The sequence below is a fragment of the Epinephelus lanceolatus genome, chromosome 17, assembly GCF_041903045.1.
Source record: "Epinephelus lanceolatus isolate andai-2023 chromosome 17, ASM4190304v1, whole genome shotgun sequence".
Lineage (NCBI taxonomy): Eukaryota > Metazoa > Chordata > Actinopteri > Perciformes > Serranidae > Epinephelus > Epinephelus lanceolatus.
In genome coordinates, this window is record NC_135750.1 from 29716991 (window position 1) to 29739276 (window position 22286).

Sequence of the window (22286 nt, forward strand, 5' to 3'; positions counted from 1 at the left end):
AGAAAAAAGAGGGATAAAGTACATATAAGGTGGAGAAGGGGAGTGACAACTGAGGATGGCTAGATGGGAGTTGTTATCAGAACCATTTGGCTAGCTGGGTGGTAGCCTAAAGTATAAGCAGTGGGACAGAATAGAAATCCCGCAGTGAGGCCCTGCATACTGATGGCCCGGCTGTAACGGCTGGATCGGCTCTCCGGCAGTTATTCATTAAGCCATTAAAGCAACACAATCAAGTCATTTGTGTGGCCTTCTGTTTCAGACTTTTTCTTCTCTTTGTGCTCTGCTTTTTGCAGGAGAGAGAGAGAGAGAGAGAGAGAGAGGGAGAGGAGAAACAGAACACACATCAATGAATAAATCCGAGGCGAAGAAAAGAGTGAGAACGGTTAGACCTGGGCAGCGAGCTGGAGCCAGCTGTTGGCCCTCCTTCTGAGCAGAAAAGAAGTAATTAATGGCGGAAGCGACTCATGCAGGAACCAATTCACTTTCAAGACAGTTTGATAAATGGACGAACATTCAAATTCAATCTACCTGGGTTGAAATTAAAAGAGGATAATTGCAAAGAGCACTTGCTATAACAGGTCTTTTCTCACAAAGTGGTGGCCATTAAAACATGTAAGAGCCACAGCCACTTTGCTGACTATTGAGGGCTGAGAGCGCCCTCTTGTGTCAACATCTTTAGACAGGAAACAACACACTGAGATGTTTTAAAGTTAATAATATTGATTTTATTGCCATCCATATATACATATATCTTTTCTTCTCTTGTAATACAGCTTAAAGCATCAGGATCACTGTATAAACAATTAACACAGAACAATGAAAAAAGGCTAAACTTTGTTTAGTTCGAAGTACAAAAGAGATAAAGAGGCAGTACAGTACATGTTGCTTCCACAATACTGCATGATACGATTGGAGGAAGATACACAGCATCAGGTAAACTACAGCTGATTATCTGCTGGGTTGTGTGACTCAGTGCTGACTCTATGAGATCCTACAGTATGTTAGCGGAGCATAGTGAAATGGATCTACAGGAACAACATGTAGCCCCTTAAAATAGGCCTGGGTTGCCATAGTGACACCACCTAGGGGTTAACTGTAACACAGAAGAGAAACAGCACTGACGTGTTTATGAAACACAATAGCACACTAAAAGGTCCTGTGGATGGAGTTACAGTCTCGTTTCAGGACAACTAAACACATCACGAGGCAATCAAACGCACAATCACGAAAGTCTTTGCATTGTCACACAGATGATTTTGACGATCAGTAGGTATTTACTATGTAAACGTGAGGCAGAAGCCGAGCAGAGCGGAGGAGATATGGCAGCAAGTCTAAACTGTTTCCTAAACTGTGTGTCAGGCTTTGTGATTGTGATGAGCAACAGTGGGAGCAGCACAGATTATTGTTTGTGTATAAATGATCCATCAAGTCTGATTAAAATGAGTTACGACACGTTTTGACAGCTCTTCCTGTAATACACACACACCAGAGAACACCCTCATTATGCAAACATCAAAGTATACAGGGAGCAGCGTATCCTCTCATCCCCACAAAAGTAGGAAATTAAAAATTCCATTTGGATCAATGGAACAGATTAACAAGCGACCAGCATCTATTTAACTGAACTGAACTTTAAACAAACTAATTAAATTGTATCACTCAGGTGGCAGCGGTCAGATTCCTCTTCCCTCTGTGTGTGCAGGGAGATAATACACTAATAAGTGTCTAATAAGTGCAGGGTGGCCTGGCTAACTAATTTTTACAGCGATCATCCAACACTTACAGCTGCAGAGGCTGGTGCAGTAGCTTTGGTCAGTCAATTACACAGCACCACCTGCTGTGGATATTACACCCAGTCTGCTATGTGTCTGTCTATAGCAAGGTTTTGTCCCTGTTACAAGGAGGATCAATTATTGTTAAAACAATGTGGTGATTTTTGGTAAAATCAAGAGTGCAAAAATACAATTTTGGAATTTACTCGTGGGATACAAATGGGTCTTTTACAAGGGCAGTGCATTTTCAAAACCAAATAGGGAATGTGTTATTTTTGGGATAAATTAATTCTGTTACATTTAATCTCAGCAGCAAAAAGGCATATTAAACCTGTAGCGCTACAACAGTACTTTGAAGTTATTAATACAGGCACACAAAATAAAGCTTAACAAGAAACCATAAAAAAAAAATAAAAAAAAGATCTAATGAGTTAAATTCATCAACCGACAAATACAATGTATCACTTCACTTGTTGAGGGAGTCGGGACAAAGTGTGTTTCTTCTGGGGCTGTTACATGCATACACATATGCACACAAACACACACTGGTCATACCAAACATTAAGAAATGATACAGTCGTTACAGTCACAGACACAGGCGGACTCCAGTGACGGACTGACAGCTTCACATGGAGGAAACTCCTTCTCCTCTTCTCATGATGTGGAGATGATGACCATGATTCCCCTGGACGCCGACACAAAGTTAATTCACAATGGTCACTTTATTGAAGTTAGAACGAGTGGCCAACTCCTTGATTTGCACCAAAGAGCATGTCACCTGTTCCCTTCCAAACCTCCCGTCTTCTGAGGTCACTCGGTGCTCTCCTGGCCCAGCTCCACTTCATCCTCGCCAAGAATGGCTTCTGAAGCATTTCCTTCTCCCTGGAACAGCTCTTCCATCAGCTGCTCGCCAGCGCTGCCGGCCCGTGATGCCCACAAAGCGGCGCCTTCCCGCAGGCCCAGTGAGCGCAGCAGCCGTGCATAATCCAAAAATGCAGCCTTGATGAGTTTATGTGCAAACACAGGTCAAGGAGAACTTAAAACTGTTCATGGGACATAAAAAATACAGTGAGTCAATGAAAGCTGTCATCACTCAAAAGTGTCACTCTTCAACTGTCAGTGCAGTGATCTGAAAGTACCGCACACTAGATGATCACATCCTAAAACATTAAAAGGTGCAACACAATCATTTTTAAAGTGACAGCTAGTGTTAATCCAATCAAAACATGATTACCATCACCAGAGCAGGTGACAAATTAAAGGAGACATTTGAATAACTGAGTGAGGAAACATGATGAATGCAGGTGCTTCCATGTAGGATAAAAGGGATCACTGAGTGGTTTGGTGAAAAAGAAAAAAAAAATGATATGACACAAATACAGTGATGTTTGCACTCACCAGATCTGACACTCTGAGCCCTATTTTCCTGCCAGTTCAGCACCAACACTACCATATAATCAGTTGCAATAAGTTCTGGCAGTGCTTGTGTGGCACTTTCCTGGCTCCAAATAGACCTGCTTGGATTGAGCTGAAAGGGGTGGCTCAATCCTACAAACACTTTGCAGTATAACGCAATACTATTAGATATATTACAAACTACAGACTCCAAAATGACTTTAACATTGGATCGACACCTCTCTAAATCAACTTTGAAACAAACTGGACATCATCACCTTCATCAGGGGAGGATTTATTGCAGGACTGTTGGGTAAATCTTCGCTGGGGCACCTGAGTGTTTTCAGCCTCATGATCGATGGTCAGCAAAATTGCAGAGATTAGTTGGACAAACACAGGAACGCTGGAGCCCACAGATTGCACTTGAGTTTGTGTTTGGTCCCTATTTGTGCTGGTTTTGCGATAAATCGGTCACCTGTATTTCTGGAAACATACATGTATAACAAAAAGAAAAAAAACGTGGATATGACGTTATACGCTCACTAAACTGAAAATGAGATATTTTGACTTCTTGAAGGATGGCTCAGCCCCACACAAGTTTAGTCTGCTCCCTCCTGGTCTGGACTCCATATATCATAAATCACTAAGTGGCAGCAAGCCAGTTCAAACCAATGAACCAGCCAAAGGGGGATGCCTTCAGTTTGCTGTACTCATAATAATTACAGTCTGGATTAAATATTATTTTATACTGAATATCATTCTTTCTTTTCTTTTTCTCTGTTGACTTTTTCGTGTTTATTGCTAAATGAGGGGTTATACAAGATAAAAATGAAGAAACACATTCTCTACAAGTCGTGCAATAACAATGTGGCTAATGAAAAGGTGACTTGCTGGTAAAAGTGATGTATCTGCTGCCCATAAAGTTAATTCCTTATTCTGTGGAGGAGTCACAAGTTCATCTCAGTTGTGTCACAGTGACAGTGGGACACTATGCCCTGTCCTTTCAGTTACACAGCAAACACATTGACAACCGTGACAAAAAAAAACTAAAATGGAGTACTTTTTTCAAAGTCTGGGTCCTAAAAGTTCGTTATGAGTCTGCGGCATCACTAACTCTGTGATCAAAGTGTGATAGGATATGCTCCGTGGAGCATTTAAATTGTCCTTCATTGTGAAAAAGCTCTCTGCTACCCAGTGCGCGTCTGTAGTAAAGATGGACAGGGTTAGCAGGGGGAGCTAACTCTAGTTCTAAATGGCCCCCAGAGTGCAGTAATGGGCTTTCAAAAAGGATATTGGAAGAGTCGTTGGCCTCCATCACCCCATACTTCAGACAGGCTTCGATGAAGAGGGCGGCGCGATCAAAGTGCCTCATACTGCCCAGGAGATAGAGGAGGGAAGAGAAAGACACAGGCAGAAGGAGGTGAGAGCTATTGTCAGAAACCAGCCTCATCCCCGCCTTGATGTCTGTGATCCTAAAGCATACATCAGCCCTGTTGTCCCGATGTCGCTCTAATTCTCTGCAAGAGCTTCTACTGCCAGAGGCATCTCATAACACGAGCTGTCAAAGAAGAGAGCGAGTAGACTAACAGCGAATCAATGATGAGGTAAAAGATATGGGGTCAGACCATACCATGCAATGTGCCATACACTCAGGTTTTTATAATGGGGAATGAAAGAGCAAGGGGGGAGGATCGTGCAGAAAAAAGTCACAAGGGTAATACATTTTATAAAGAGTTAAAGTTAAAATGAGAATCTTCAATTTGGGAGGGTTTTTTTTTACTGTTTTTTACCGTGAGCTAAATTATCAGCAGAGGTCTCCTCCACTCCAAAACAAATGGACCTGGTGATTTAACCCTGTAAAAACACTGAGTAAATCAATGTTTTTCTGAAGCTACTCATTGCGGATGGCCTTCCAACTACATCTGCTACGGTATGAATGGCCTGATCTGGAGCCAGTTTTTGGTCTGCTTGTTCTGGACTACTGTAGAAACATGGCAGTGCGACAAGGCGATCTCCATAAAAGAAATGGCTCATTTTAAAGTAACAAAAACACTAAGATTCTTATTTTCAGGTGATTACATACACAAAAACATACTAATTATACTATATTCCATTTCCACCAACATATACTCCTAAATCCTCATAACATCAGCATCAATCCTGGCTCTTACTTGTGAAGCATCTCTCCCACTTTGTAAAAGCAGCCCAGGGAAAGCAGCACCAGGATGGCTTTGGACTTCTGGTTGACCTGTGGGGAGCACAGGTGCTCTGCCCAGCGCTTCAGCACATCTGAGCTCTCCGCTGGGTTAAGACGCACCTGGAGACACACACAGCACACAAGACACTGAAACTCCGACCGCTTCCAAGGGGCTTTCCTTGAAAATCTGAAGTGTAAGAACATAGTGTTGTGTTTCCTAGATAAAAATGTTAGTAACAAATATTCAAAATGATTTTCATTTAAAAAAATTAAGAGAGAGAATAAGTAAAAAGCATAAAAAGTATCATCTACTCTACACTTAGCAATAGAAAATATGAAAACTACACATACACACACACAGTCCACACACCCACCCACAAGCCCACACATTCACAAACTATCCAAATATTACATGGAATCTGATGTTTCCTGTTGATGGACGCCGTCATGCTGAGTTACCTTAGCCAGCCAGGCGGCCCGGTTCCACTCCCCGTAGGTCTGCAAGTATCGGCAAGCATCCGCCGCCTTGTCAATCAAACACAGCAGCTGTACTCCCTCTGACAGACAGCAAAAGGAGAGAAATTGTACATGGAGAAATGATAGCCTATCGCTAGCAAACTCTGCCCAGGCACCAGTGTGATGATTTCTTTACACACTGGGAATCCGCGGGCAGAAACCCCACTCATTATGGAATGTGTGATTCGAGTCCACTTCTGAATTTTAATCTTTAAAGACTCTACACCTTTGCAAAACCTTTATAAAACATCAAATTTAAAAGGTGTCTAGTTCAGGGAAAGGCCTTAAGAACGAATTATTTAAAGATATATTAAGACCCTTTCAAAGCTGCAGACACCCACACTCAACGAATGCTGCTCATACTTATTAAAACAAGACTGGAGATGATCGCTAACTGCTATCCGACCAACACACAGCAACAATACCTGCTAGCTTGCCGTTGGCGATCATGTTGGTGGCCACTAGTTTGATGGTGGACTGTGAGGGGCCTGAGGAGGTGATGGTGGTCACTAGGCAGGCCTTGAGCGAATCGCAGTAGTAGCTGCTGTTGTCTGCGCTCGTCTCCAACAGTAACTGCACCGCTCGGTCCGTCTGAGAATGACAACAGAGAGATGAGAATGTAATGACTGAAGTAGAGGAGAGAAACAAGGCATCAGCAGCTCAGTCGAGTAACCACCGTGCGAGCTGGACAAGACAGAGTAACAAGGGGAAATTATGTTTATTATCTGGCTTCTCATCTGGTGTAGATGAAGGCTCAACCTCGCGCTGGGGTCGGCCCAAGCTGGCCTCTGCCTGTCTGCCTATTGGCGGATTGCACCTCCAACACAGCCTGCTGATTGCAGCCTGTGATTAGAGGGAGAGTGGTGACATTGAGAGGGGAGAGAGGTGACTTCAATCCCCACAGGCTGAGACGCCAGGGAAGAGAGAGGCAGCACTTACCGTCCATCTTGCTTCATTAGGCTCCACAGCACCAATATGACCTATTTACCATTATGGCAATATGCACGTATGACCGCTACGGAGTGTGAAGGTGTTAGCGAGCATGTGAGAGAAAAGGGTAGTATATGGTCTGATAGCTGTAAGTAGGACAGAAGGAAAGAGATTGCCAGGATGTATACAGGAATCAGGCATGTAAAGTTAATGCTTTTTATGCCCTTTTGAAGTTATTTAAGACTGATTTTTGGACAAATTCTATTTTTCTTATTCAAGGATTACAGCTAAGTATAAAGATTAGTATATATGTGGTCCCATGTGGAGGTATGTTTTATGTAGGATCATGGTTATTAGAGTGACTTAGGTTAATCTAAATTTTGCCAACAGGTAAGTACAAGTATAAAGTAGGAAGACAGCGTTGTGTTCAGTGGTTGGTTAAAAGATCTGAAACATCAGAAGCGTAGAGGAGCTTGACTCATTCTGACAAAAACAAATTAAAAGATGGATGAATGGAATTAGATGTTTAAAGCAAATAAGACCTATTATCAAAATCACAATATGGCCAAGTGCGATATCTAAATCGCAGGAGCTGCAGTTTTTGTGATAAAGGTAAAATGTGTCACAACAAAACATTATAAATGAAGCACTGTGGTTCTACGGAGATGCCTCGGCCTACAAATCAGATTCCAGACTTAAGGGAACATAGTTGTTTGGTACAAACTCAACAAAAATTATATCATTATTATTTCCATTTTTTTTTTTTTTAAGTGAAAATTGCAAAAATGACCATTCCTATTAAAACCGCAACTCATATCAAAAATATGACTGCAATATGATTTTTTTGTTTGTTTTGCCTATCATGCGGCTGTAGAGTTTGTGTCACATTTATTTTTTGAACTTCCTAGGTCATTCTGTATCTCTAAATACATATACATCAGAGGAGGAACTCTTATCTTTATGTTCTTGAATGCAACGTGTCTGCAGCCTATTCACAGACAGTGTCAGCAGTATGAGTAGTGTAATACCTACCTGACCCAGCAGGAGGAGCTGGTCAGCACATTTCTTGGTGTGTTCATAACTGGAGCGCTTCAACTCCTGCAGGTGAACCCGATCCAACTGGAACTTCTGTTGAGCAGTGAAGGTAAAGTCACATGTTAGCTTATTTCTTATTTATTTCTTTTTATATACTACTTCCACAAATTCATGTTCAAACCGTGTGCATGTGTCTGGGAGAGAGACAACGATGGATAGATTATTGAACATGATTAACAATGAGCAAAAACTATATGGAGGACAATTATAGAAATGCAGAGTGCAGAGATGGAGAGCGTAATTATAAAGTCCTTAAAATATTCAGGAGTTTTCACAGTGTTTCTGGTGCCACAGCCTCACATACTTATTGGTGCCTTTTCCCTCATTATTTCATTGCATGTTCCCTGATGGGAGATCAGATCTTTTTTTTCCACAGTGAGCAAATGATAGGTATGAATCATGAAACCTGCAACCGATATTTCAAAGTATGAGGGCTCATCAGTTTTATATGAGGTCTACAGGGGGAGAACGACACAATGAGGGGAGAGATAACAGCATAGTAGAAAATTAGTTACATGGGCTGTATGTGTGTCTGTGTGTGTGTCTATATCTAACTCTTTTTTCTTGCACTTTCTTGTGATGAATTCTTCCATGTGAGTCACAGCCGTGGGCATAAATCCTCACAGAGATAGCAAATGAGTTTAGTAACTGTATGCTCTGTATTGGAGCCCTGGATATTAGTAATTACAGTCAGGCTGCTACCACTGAAGCTGTTTTATGACAACAGGATCCAAATGTATCCGCAGACCGTCTGGGCAGCACTTTGGAAGTCTTAACTTTGTAATCACTGTGTGGCCCCTCATTAACAGGGAGGAGAACTTTCACAAAAACAGAATAGTGCATAATGCATTAAAAAAAAAAGAAAAAAAATTACAGGCTTATTTGAGACTTTTCAGTGGGACATGTACCGACTGAAATTAAACAGTCCATTTACATTCTGCTACTTCAAGCCTTAATGCTAGCTAAAAGCTACTTGACATTTTTCTAATCATCTTTCATCAGAGAAGGTACTCATTCTCTCCTCTCCTCTGCCTCCCTGGTTATATTGATGTAGCCTCGTAGGGGAAGAAGACCAGACCCACCAAAGAATCTCTGTCTTCACTTGCACAGTGTGCCAACTTTTTAATTACTTTACTTCTTCAAACTTTTCCTAAAGTCCACAAAAGTATTTTTTTGCAGCCTGGACACAAAAACAATGTGTGGGTGCATCACGACTGCAAAACAAAGAAATAAACCTTGAATGAAACACCTTCACATTTGCTGTGGCATTTTTTTTAAATGGGCTGCGTGGCCGCCATGTTGACCAACAGAGTGATGCGAGTAGACACAGCACAGGAGGACCAATCAATGGGTATCTTCAGAAGAAACTTTTCTAACACTCTTCAGAGCAAACTGGGTCGATAATTAAGTTGGAGATTCAAGGTATTGTTTATAAGAGCCATCAGCAAGACGCACTGATCCGAGCAATGACACGGTGCAAACAAGAGGGTTTTTTTTTTTTTTTTTTTTTTTAATTGAGCGTGTCCTAGTGTGGGCTAGAATCATTGGAGGAAATGATGGGGGAATTAAATGCAGTGAAGGCGAAGTGAAAGATAGGTTTGACCTCAAAGGCTTTAAAGTGTGAGTTGCTTCCCTTTAAGACCGCAGCTTAGTGAGACAACAGATAGGATACACAATGTCATTGATAATGGAATGTACTGTGTGACCGGGTGATGATGTTGCCACTGTAGATGACAAGGAGCAGCCTGGCAGGAGTTTGTTTGTGCTTGGCCCGTTAGTAAATGTCTCTGGATGACTCCTAAGGGAGTTTTGAAATGCTGACTGCTGTGATCATGTATTTGTCTCTGTTGTCTCTTTTCACCAAAGACAGAAAAAGCAACAAAAACAGGCAAACACTCCTGTTGTTTCACTGACCTGGAAGTAAGAGCTCTCACACAGGACGTCATGGCAGATGTCCAGGTGGTTCTGAGGTGACTGCTGGGTTCCTTCACTTTGGGCCTGACCCTCTGTAGTGGACACACTCAGCTGACGAGCCTGGGCGAACGATTGGAGGTAGTGGGACGCCACTGTCCAGAAGTGAAGATCTGACTCATCCCCGAACAGCCTGTGGTTTACCACAATGCATCAGCTGGGCCCAGAGTGGATAATGTTCTGTCTGGAGGTTAGTCACGTTCTGCAGTCTGAACCAACACGCTGCGTGGTTCTTCTAGTAGTTTGCTCACTAATGACCATAGTTCCTGCCCACGCCTCTCTCTCCCAGCTCCCCTCCACCCCCTCTCCACATCCTTCTGCCTTTTCTTCCACCGTTTACTTCCCTCAGCCTCTTTTAAACATATCTGCACAGGCACACAGCTGTTGCTAGGTTACCTTGCCACATTAACAATGGCAAGGAAACTTGGCCGGCCGGATGTGGAGACATAATGCGAGCTCTCAGTGTGAGCACAGTCATAGTACTCGTGGTAAATAAAGGGTCTTGGGGACTTTCCAGGTAAATCACGGTTTTAATAACAGGATGCAAACTGTGGGATGATATTACATTTCCACTCAGACTGGCTGCTCTAGATTTGTCAGATGCTCGAGGGAAATGAGAACTGGAGCAGAGATGCGATCAGAGTTGCTGACACCAGCTCTCATGTCATGTTTTAATCGTGGATAAATCACGGCTGTACAGTTACAGCAAAAACACATCCTGATATTTACGCAGATAATTTGTTATAAATGTCTCATAATATTACATCATCTTGTTTATCTTTTCCAAGTACATTATTTATTTCTGAATTCAGCAAAATGTAAAAAATAAATAATTAAGTAATATTCCACACATAACGACTGTGAAAATGTAGCCAGTCTAACACTGAGCACAGACTTTTGTAGAGAAATCACTCCTGAGCCATCTAATTACGTCTTGCTCGGTTTAATTACATTGGGATCAATCAGTGAACAACAACGAGACTAACAAGTAGCTTGATTGCAAACTCAGTTCGGCTTCAGATCACTGGAACAAATAGACCCACTCTAACCCCTAAACTTAACGTTCATACAAACAGACTGGAAAACATGAGCAGAAAGAAACACTTATTGACTCAACGTTTAACATGTGCTCTGTGTTTACAGTTTCAGTATTCTCTTATGATGATAGAGGGAAAGAGTGTCATCTCACTTCCAGAATAGTTTGTTTGCTATTTACTATTTTACTGCTAACAGAAACTAGACTTCTGTTAGAGCTCCGTCACTTAGAATTCCATGTGTTCATGTTCAGTCTTTGACATAGGTATGGAGTCTGAATGTTAAAATAATCATGTTACTGGTACACCATAACGGACACAGTACAATATGTGCAGACAACAAACAGTGGTGACTCCATGCTGAGTTTTGACTCACCGTGACACCAGGAGGCAGCGCTGCAGCAGGCTGAGCTCCGGGTCCTGTAGCACACTCTTCATATCACTGGGGAGCCAATCAGAGACAGACAATCAGAACACAGCCAGAGCCAATTACACTTCTCAAACACAGCAGGCCCAGTGTGGCAGCTATGGGAGATTCCTCTTATCTGTCAACCCACAGACTACATGCTCTTTGGGCCTGCTGTCTAAACACAAAGATCCTGGGACTCTGACTGCAGGGCAAAACAGCGTAAACAAAAACTGACACTTGGCGCATACACGTACATTCACATGCATCTGATTGTTGCCGTTTGCATCATGACATAAATATAATTATTCTATTTTGAGCTACAGTGTGTAAACATTATCATTAGGCAGTGTAATAACTCACTTAGACAGGGAGTTGAGCTGCTCCTGGATCAGGCCTTTTATCTCGTCTTTTTCATTGTAGTCTCTGAAAGAGAGGGATCAAACTCAGTCAAACAGCTCCCTGAAATAAAACCTGTCCTGATATTAAAATGGGAAGGTGAGATCCTGCTTGGTAAGAGCAGTCGATCTTTGGCGTCAGGCAATAACAGATAACTCTATTCGAACATTTATGCTGAGGTCAGGTAGCACACTGCGAGCGCTGCTAATATATCCGCCTGACTTATGATAAGGCAGCTGTGTGTGTTTAATGGAAAAAAGCAGTGTCACACTGAGGTTTTCAGTTAAACAGGGCATAATTACATCAGGCGATAGCTGAACACAGATGTAGCTCTTTGAAAAAACACAAGTAATACTCCTCTCTAAGGGAGGCCTCCACTGGCTCCCATGTTGACTTGTTTACAAAGAAAAGTTGCTTACACTGGCAAATTGGCTGTGTTTTTTTATGAAGGTAATAAAGTGAACGCTTGGGTGGTTGGAGGATGACATGGCGGTAAAGAAAAATGCATCAAGGCAAGTCTTATTGTTTTATTGATCCTGACTTTTAAGAACTCAATCTTTCAAATCTCATTACTTACAAATAACTTTCTATTTCATATACTGATAAACACAAACAGCTTTAGACCATTCCTGCTCACAACTAAATCTAGTCTGTAACTTTAAATTTAACTAAAAGCCTCAAATTCAAATAGAACTATATTCAAGGGAGATGGCACTATCGAGTTTTGATCAAGAGCAAGACTTGTTTCTGATGAAACAAATCTTGAAAATAGGTTGACATTAGATTTGTGGGGTGGCACGGTGGTGTGGTAGTAAACATTGTCGCCTCACAGCAACAGGGTTCCTGGTTCGAACCCAGGGTGAGGGACCCCTACTGAGTTTACATGTTCTCGCCGTGGCAGTGTGAGTTTTCTCCTGGTACTCCGGCTTCCTCCCACAGTCCAAGGACATTCAGGTTAAATGGTGACTCTAAATTGTCCGTAGGTGTGAATAGTTGTCTGTTCATATGTCAGCCCAGTGATAGTCTGGTGACCTGTCCAGGGTGTACCCTGCCTCTCGCCCAGTGTCAGCTGAGATAGGCTACAGCCCCCACCGCCACCCATAACAGGATAGGCGACTACAGAAAATGTTTCTCTGTCTTCCTTAAAAGAAAACCTTGTAAAAAGTACATAACAACAAAATCAAACAAAAAGAACATTAGTGTCAATTAAAACCAATAGAGCAAAACATATATAGATAAAGATATATTGGCAGCTTTATTGAGATTTGATGACATACTGTATGTAGTGAGAGGAGGTCAGTCTGTAACTGCTGTTGTAAGTACAGTACAGGCCAAAAGTTTGGACACACCTTCTCATTCAATGCGTTTTCTTTATTTTCATGACTATTTACATTGTAGATTCTCACTGAAGGCATCAAAACTATGAATGAACACATGTGGAGTTATGTACTTAACAAAAAAAGGTGAAATAACTGAAAACATGTTTTATATTCTAGTTTCTTCAAAATAGCCACCCTTTGCTCTGATTACTGCTTTGCACACTCTTGGCATTCTCTCCATGAGCTTCAAGAGGTAGTCACCTGAAATGGTTTTCCAACAGTCTTGAAGGAGTTCCCAGAGGTGTTTAGCACTTGTTGGCCCCTTTGCCTTCACTCTGCGGTCCAGCTCACCCCAAACCATCTCGATTGGGTTCAGGTCCGGTGACTGTGGAGGCCAGGTCATTTGCCGCAGCACTCCATCACTCTCCTTCTTGGTCAAATAGCCCTTACACAGCCTGGAGGTGTGTTTGGGGTCATTGTCCTCTTGAAAAATAAATGATCGTCCAACTAAACGCAAACCGGATGGGATGGCATGTCGCTGCAGGATGCTGTGGTAGCCATGCTGGTTCAGTGTGCCTTCAATTTTGAATAAATCCCCAACAGTGTCACCAGCAAAACACCCCCACACCATCACACCTCCTCCTCCATGCTTCACAGTGGGAACCAGGCATGTGGAATCCATCCGTTCACCTTTTCTGCGTCTCACAAAGACATGGCGGTTGGAACCAAAGATCTCAAATTTGGACTCATCAGACCAAAGCACAGATTTCCACTGGTCTAATGTCCATTCCTTGTGTTTCTTGGCCCAAACAAATCTCTTCTGCTTGTTGCCTCTCCTTAGCAGTGGTTTCCTAGCAGCTATTTGACCATGAAGGCCTGATTCGCGCAGTCTCCTCTTAACAGTTGTTCTAGAGATGGGTCTGCTGCTAGAACTCTGTGTGGCATTCATCTGGTCTCTGATCTGAGCTGCTGTCAACTTGCGATTTCTGAGGCTGGTGACTTGGATGAACTTATCCTCAGAAGCAGAGGTGACTCTTGGTCTTCCTTTCCTGGGTCGGTCCTCATGTGTGCCAGTTTTGTTGTAGCGCTTGATGGTTTTTGCGACTCCACTTGGGGACACATTTAAAGTTTTTGCAATTTTCCAGACTGACTGACCTTCATTTCTTAAAGTAATGATGGCCACTCGTTTTTCTTTAGTTAGCTGATTGGTTCTTGCCATAATATGAATTTTAACAGTTGTCCAATAGGGCTGTCGGCTGTGTATTAACCTGACTTCTGCACAACACAACTGATGGTCCCAACCCCATTGATAAAACAAGAAATTCCACTAATTAACCCTGGTAAGGCACACCTGTGAAGTGGAAACCATTTCAGGTGACTACCTCTTGAAGCTCATGGAGAGAATGCCAAGAGTGTGCAAAGCAGTAATCAGAGCAAAGGGTGGCTATTTTGAAGAAACTAGAATATAAAACATGTTTTCAGTTATTTCACCTTTTTTTGTTAAGTACATAACTCCACATGTGTTCATTCATAGTTTTGATGCCTTCAGTGAGAATCTACAATGTAAATAGTCATGAAAATAAAGAAAACACATTGAATGAGAAGGTGTGTCCAAACTTTTGGCCTGTACTGTATGTTTAACAATTGATTCACAGCCAGTCTTCATCCCCATGTTTAACAAAGCATTGCACGCAAGTTCAAATGCAATTAAACCTAAAGCAGCTCTGCTCAATCATTGATGCAGGCCGTGTGGATATCTATAAGTGAAATTACTGGCCCCTTTCAATGTGCTGCTCTGCATACTTGCTTGCAACAGCTTGCTTTTGGGATACACACACTCTATGTGCCAGTATTTTTTTTTGTGTTTGTTTTTATAGCTGGTGTACCGAACTACAATTTGCTACAATAAACTGAGGATTGGAATTGGATATGACTTTATGAGGCTGTTACAAATAATTTTAAAAAACGCATTGGTCAGCCCTGACACTGATTTTGAAGACCTGCTCAGGGGCATCTCGAGCAGTAAAAAAGTTTGGTGATGCAGTGATTTTTATAATCATTTTATAAACACCTTAACAAGGTCATGATTCAGATTTTTGACTTTGGTCCTTGAGTGTGGTATTGCATTTTCTCTGGGTATTCAGTTTTCATGTGAGTTTTTGACTGGTTGTTCTATGCAGGTCAGGTGAAGTTGAAAATTTGAAATTGACCTTAGCAGAAATGGGCATTTCAAGCAAAAATACTATTCAGTATTAGCAGGGAAATATTTGATGATTCTTTGATGATTCCCCCCAGCCCCCGCACACACACAAAGACCCTAAATGACTCTGATTCAAGCTTCAACAAATAAACTGTGGGGTTGCATTTGACTGGTTTCTTATTTCCATCAAAGCACAACTGCACTGCACCTCAATTCTTTTTTTGGGAAGTTCCATGCAAAACTTTTTGACTGCAGTAGTCGCGTTTGCATGTTCCTCCTGTTTGTACAGTAGCATCTAGCCCATCTCATAGCAAATGCTGTACTGCCATTGTGTGGGAAAGAACAGAATGCTGCACACATGTTTTACAGGTGCAGAGTAGTGACGCTTCACTGCCATGCACCAACAACAGGGGATTATTTTAGAGCGGACACATTAACATCAGCTTAATCAGAGTTGAGACTTACACTTGAGTGATGTCCATGGTGAAGGTTCCTGACCAGGGCTGCAGCAGAAGGAAAGCCTTGAGAGTGAGGGCAGCTCGGGGAACCAGCAGGTAGGGACACCATACTGGATCTGAACATATTCCCCACACATCAGACACAACACAATATTAGGCCATGGCTGCTAATGCCACTGTGAGTAGTATCACATTACATGTCATTGTGTCCATTGTTGTGTTACTGGATAGATTTTTAAAGTGCATATAACTTCTTAAGCATAAAGCCTTTATCAAATCCATTTCCCTTCTACAACATCCTAAAATTTGCAAGCTGCCCCTCACTCTTCGTTCCCTGGCTTACCAGTCAGGTCTTGCTCATCCATGCGGTAGCTGGCAGATTTCATGGCCATCTCCAGCACTCGGATACAGCCGTCGTCAGAGGCCAACACAACCTTGTCTGACGTGCACCAGTCAATGTCTAGAATGCGGTAGTTCACATTGCGGCCAATCCGCATGCTGCTCACCATTTGGACCTGCAAGAGAGGAGGGCAGTTCATCTATAACTGTCACCTAAATACTTCTTTTAAAGCATCTGCAAATACTCAAAGGAGACAATGGGAAAACAACTTCTCTGCAAAAGTCAAAGGGACAAAGTCACAAGACGGGATGAATTTTGGATTCAATAAAAAGCCTGTTGGCTCGGAAACAGGAGGATGGGCGCTACTGTAAACTAATTTATGTTGAGTACAGCAGGATACAGAATGGAAGACTCAGTGGAAAAGCAGCCTTTTCAGAAGGTGTTCTACAAAAACCTTTTCTCTCTGGCTTTTTATGGGGCTGTATGGGAGTCCGTGCAACCCACCTGTCAGCAGAGCGCTGAAGCATTTCGGAGATCTCTCCTGCTCTTCCTTCCCTCCCTCATTCTCTCCTGCTCCTCCCTCCCTCTCTCTCTCTCTCCTTTTCTTTTCAGCCCCATAGCCGTTGCTTGCCTCCCTCAGCAGCTTAATCCATCTGTTGTCTGGCTTTTACGATTGGGGACTGAAAACTGTGTCTTATCTCAGCTACCCTCAAGAAAACACCTTTCTCTACCCAGACAATAGTGCTCCATTGGGACCCTCTCCCTCTGCCCCACGCTGCGTAATACACCACAGCATCTATCGGTGTCCAAATCCATCTGCTTTTCAATTTTTAACACACTGCTGCTGGGTAAGCTAACAAACATTATGGTGTGGATACAGATAAACAAAAAAAGTCCAGTCTATGACATTAGATCAAATGATGAATTGGAGCGCAAACTAGCCTGAAGGATTCTTAGATGAGGTGAAATGACGACAGCGCAGAGAGAGGACCTTCTGGATGATGACGATGACTTCAGTAAACAAAGTTAAAGAGGAAGCAAGGATGCATGTCGCTTACAGGAATGAGGATCATCCATCCTGCTATGGTTGTGCTTATGTATGCCAGTGGAAAGCTTTTAGGGCTTCTGTATGTGTACACTGCACTGTAATGATTCTTTAATATAACAGGACAATTACAGCGGATACGCGATTACCACAGCATTAGTTTGAGGACATTAGTTAAATATACCCCGCCACAATATTGTAGTGCTTCAGTGATTACAGTGCTGTGGAGACACATTAATTCTGCCACAGTAAATCTGTTTAAATGTAAACCACTGCTACGAACTTGCAGACCGTTGCAGATTCTTTACTTTTATATGACTTATGCAGCCCAGTCAGGTGGTGCGTGCTGGAGTTTATAATGTGTTAAAACAAACTAATCAAGTTTGCCGCATGTACAGTACAGGCCAAAAGTTTGGACACACCTTCTCATTCAATGCGTTTTCTTTATTTTCATGACTATTTACATTGTAGATTCTCACTGAAGGCATCAAAACTATGAATGAACACATGTGGAGTTATGTACTTAACAAAAAAAGGTGAAATAACTGAAAACATGTTTTATATTCTAGTTTCTTCAAAATAGCCACCCTTTGCTCTCCATTCTCTCCATGAGCTTCAAGAGGTAGTCACCTGAAATGGTTTCCACTTCACAGGTGTGCCTTATCAGGGTTAATTAGTGGAATTTCTTGCTTTATCAATGGGGTTGGGACCATCAGTTGTGTTGTGCAGAAGTCAGGTTAATACACAGCCGACAGCCCTATTGGACAACTGTTAAAATTCATATTATGGCAAGAACCAATCAGCTAACTAAAGAAAAACGAGTGGCCATCATTACTTTAAGAAATGAAGGTCAGTCAGTCCGGAAAATTGCAAAAACTTTAAATGTGTCCCCAAGTGGAGTCGCAAAAACCATCAAGCGCTACAACGAAACTGGCACACATGAGGACCCACCCAGGAAAGGAAGACCAAGAGTCACCTCTGCTTCTGAGGATAAGCTCATCCGAGTCACCAGCCTCAGAAATCGCAAGTTAACAGCAGCTCAGATCAGAGACCAGATGAATGCCACACAGAGTTCTAGCAGCAGACCCATCTCTAGAACAACTGTTAAGAGGAGACTGCGCGAATCAGGCCTTCATGGTCAAATAGCTGCTAGGAAACCACTGCTAAGGAGAGGCAACAAGCAGAAGAGATTTGTTTGGGCCAAGAAACACAAGGAATGGACATTAGACCAGTGGAAATCTGTGCTTTGGTCTGATGAGTCCAAATTTGAGATCTTTGGTTCCAACCGCCGTGTCTTTGTGAGACGCAGAAAAGGTGAACGGATGGATTCCACATGCCTGGTTCCCACTGTGAAGCATGGAGGAGGAGGTGTGATGGTGTGGGGGTGTTTTGCTGGTGACACTGTTGGGGATTTATTCAAAATTGAAGGTACACTGAACCAGCATGGCTACCACAGCATCCTGCAGCGACATGCCATCCCATCCGGTTTGCGTTTAGTTGGACGATCATTTATTTTTCAAGAGGACAATGACCCCAAACACACCTCCAGGCTGTGTAAGGGCTATTTGACCAAGAAGGAGAGTGATGGAGTGCTGCGGCAGATGACCTGGCCTCCACAGTCACCGGACCTGAACCCAATTGAGATGGTTTGGGGTGAGCTGGACCGCAGAGTGAAGGCAAAGGGGCCAACAAGTGCTAAACACCTCTGGGAACTCCTTCAAGACTGTTGGAAAACCATTTCAGGTGACTACCTCTTGAAGCTCATGGAGAGAATGCCAAGAGTGTGCAAAGCAGTAATCAGAGCAAAGGGTGGCTATTTTGAAGAAACTAGAATATAAAACATGTTTTCAGTTATTTCACCTTTTTTTGTTAAGTACATAACTCCACATGTGTTCATTCATAGTTTTGATGCCTTCAGTGAGAATCTACAATGTAAATAGTCATGAAAATAAAGAAAACGCATTGAATGAGAAGGTGTGTCCAAACTTTTGGCCTGTACTGTATAATATCAACGGTGACTGCCAAGGGCTGGTGTGGAGCCTCACCTCTTTGGTGTCCCAGACTTCTGCTCCATCTGTGTACATGACCAGCAGCTTTTGGTTGCCCTTCCCCGGAGCAAAGCGGATCTTCTTCACCCAGCCTCGATGTGTCGGTATTCCCCTGAAAGCATCAACAGCATTAGCCATTGATTTTTTCTTTGCTACCCCACAGTCATTTCTTTACCGTTGGTATTAACAAATGAGAAACACCAGCAGAGACAATCAATCCATGACCATTCTGGGCAGGGTTTCTTTTGGTCTCATAAAAAATGTATTTAAAATAAGAATCAATATGGAATGAATATGTAAAAACCCAAAAGGAGCACAAAGAAATGCTTTGGAGAACTGAAGGTAGTGATGTAATATACTGTAGGTACAGTGTAGTAAGTGGCCTAAAACTTGTGTATATTTTACCTGGACAAACGAGCTTTGAGGTCCCAGAAATTGAGATTGCCGTCAACGTCTCCAAGCACCAGGGTGTCACCTTTCCAGGCGATGCAGGCAATACTACCCATACTGCCCTGCAACACAGGACGAATGCACATATTCAGTGAGAGGAGCGAAACGAAAAATATGGAGAGAGAGCTGCGTATTTGTCCCCCGCCTAAGAATTCCGAATTAAGTCATGTATATGAAAACTGTTACTTAAGTTAACCTAAACATGTAACTAACAGTTTAGGCTGTATGGCTTGATTTTTTTGACTTTTTTTGACTTTGTGGATTATTTTCCAATATTTACAAACACAAAATTTTAGAATTTCATTATTATTACCAGGGTCACCTATGAGCATCGTTGCACTCTTCAAGTACCTAATTAAAAATCATCACAAGTCCATGATCACTCTCCACATAATTAGAGGATAGACATAAAATAAATGATGTTGTGAATGATGGTAACAAGGCTCCTCTTTAATACAGCGTTCCAATGTGTAGTTAAAAATTGTAATCCCAACAACATAAAAATGCCTTTCCCTCAACTATAAAACATCATATTATCTGGCCGAGTGGTAAACAAGCACATCAGCTGAGTTAAAGTAAGGCTGCGCCACAAGACAGAGTGCTGCTGGGAAGACATTTACTGTCGGCTCACCTTCAGTGTGCATGCAGAGGGGATGATAGGACAAAACTTTATTTAGGAGAGTTTCTGTCAGTTTCCTGACAGAGATTTGAAGATCTTCTATCATCCTGAAAGGACTGTAAAACCTTTGGGGTATGCAAATCTTCGAGCAATGAATCTGTAGCCGCCACGAAGATAAGGCTTTAAAATCCCCAGGTAAACCTCCAGTTTCTGTCTGCGTGTTGTGAATAGATCCAAGGAGTGAGCGGGCAAAACACAGGCTGTCTAACAATCTGCTACTCAGGAATGGACTTTAGAATCTGATATACTATGGGGGCTTTCCTTTAGAAATGCTGTATGGAGCAAGATGAATTTTGCCATCTCAAATGATAAGAAAGTGTTAGTGATAATGAGTGAAATCGCTTTGTGTTTACTGACAGAAGATGTGTGCAATCAAAGACAAACAACAGAAGGTGCTATCTACTCTATAGCTTGACTCAGCTCAACAAAATTAGGAGTCACAACTAGATAATGAGTCCAAGAAAGTTCCTGAAGAGAAAGTCTTCCAGAGGACTTCTCAAACAATAGCTTCAATTTCATGTTACTCTGGGGAAAACAGATGCTCGGGCAACTAAACACCTTTCTTAAATCAACTATCAAACGGTTCTTTGTTGGTGGTGACATGTTGACTTATGAAGTAACCAAAACATCCTGCTGCTATTTTATCACCGCATCCTGCAGTCATCCAGCGGAAAAGAAATCCTGTCTAAAGTAATGGCTTGTTTCTGTGTATCATGTTGCTGTCACAGTGAATTAATAGCTGGGTTAACATCAGATGGTTTACAGGTTTATACAGTAACTCTTCTCCTGAGCCTGAGTCACACTCTGAACCAGTGAAGAGAACACGTGCAATACACTATCTGGGACAAACTGATGACACACTGATGACACACTCAAAATCACACACATTCTCTTGGCTGTTGTTCTCTAGCAAAAAAATGGGTTTAATCTGGCAACAAAAACATAAAGCTTTAAAAGCTGTAGCACATTAGGTTGAACACTTCTTGTTGTGGAGCCAGCATGTATATCATCTGGCACACAAGCTCCATGAAAAAAACCCCCTGAAGGACGTAAGACATAGAAGGGGAGTAATAGCTTTTACTAAACAAAAGAGGATGTTGTGCAGACACTGGCTAACCACCATGTTTCTTTTGAGCTCCAAAACGAGGTAAAATGTTGACACAATGCAGATGTTTGAGCACAAAAACAGGGAAGTAATTGATGTGAAACACTTTGCTCTCTTCTTTTCATTCTCTTTGACATTGAGAAAGAATAGCACAGGTTGCACAGAAAGATTTAACCTTTAAACATAAGAGAGACAAAGCCAGAGCAATAACAAAGGAACCGAGAGACCGAAAAAGGAAGCTTATCAGTTTTCTATCTTAAAAAAAAAAAAAGTGACTGCACAATGATGGATGTGATGAATAAAAGTGAAATCCAGTGTAAGGGACAGTGTAGGTTACAATACTGAGAGAAAGTATTGATTAATAGATTTGACAGATAACTAAATTTGCAGAGAGAGGAAAGGAGAAAGTCAGAGGTAGAGGTAGTGATAGGAGGCACACTGATGTGCACAGAAAGTTAACAGGGCAATGAAAAGACAGATTTAGATCTTTGTATACCGGAAGGTTTAACAAAACATGAACCTGAATGGAGAGTAAAATATATGAAATGAGTGGGAATAACTCTGTGCAAGGATCAGTGAGGATGACCTTGATGTAGTGAAGACATAAAAAAGACACAGTCTCTGGACTCACATCAGGGGGAATTCGTGCACCATCTTTGACTGTGTTGCCCTCTACGGTGATGTGGTAGACCTGCCCGTCTGTGTCAGTGAATACAAAATGCTCCCTGGCTGAGATGGCCTGGCTGGTCTCTGACTTGCTCTCTGCATCCTGGAGGAGACTGTAGTAGAGAAATATGTCATGTTTGCACTCTTTCCAATGTGACATTTTTTAGCTGGACTAGGATATCTTGGTATTCTGCAGCTCTTCTAAGCCACTTATTCCCAAATTGGAGTACTTATACCTTAGGGGGGAATTGCAAAGAAGTT

General features: G+C 42.1%; 1 protein-coding gene across 1 annotated transcript in view; it reads right to left on the minus strand.

Moving 5' to 3' along the window:
• Positions 1-702: 702 nt before the first annotated feature.
• wdr11 (WD repeat domain 11) overlaps positions 703-22286 on the minus strand; it is a 67183-nt gene continuing 45599 nt past the window's right edge. The window contains exons 16-29 of the mRNA XM_078176163.1: positions 21991-22138; positions 19531-19637; positions 19123-19237; positions 16036-16207; positions 15700-15808; positions 11680-11742; positions 11287-11352; positions 9820-10009; positions 7843-7938; positions 6306-6471; positions 5824-5921; positions 5339-5484; positions 4458-4540; positions 703-2782 (exon numbers count right to left, since the gene is read on the minus strand). Coding sequence (XP_078032289.1) covers positions 2583-2782; positions 4458-4540; positions 5339-5484; positions 5824-5921; positions 6306-6471; positions 7843-7938; positions 9820-10009; positions 11287-11352; positions 11680-11742; positions 15700-15808; positions 16036-16207; positions 19123-19237; positions 19531-19637; positions 21991-22138 — 1759 coding nt within the window. The 3' untranslated portion in view covers positions 703-2582. The remainder of the gene's footprint in view (positions 2783-4457; positions 4541-5338; positions 5485-5823; positions 5922-6305; positions 6472-7842; positions 7939-9819; positions 10010-11286; positions 11353-11679; positions 11743-15699; positions 15809-16035; positions 16208-19122; positions 19238-19530; positions 19638-21990; positions 22139-22286) is intronic.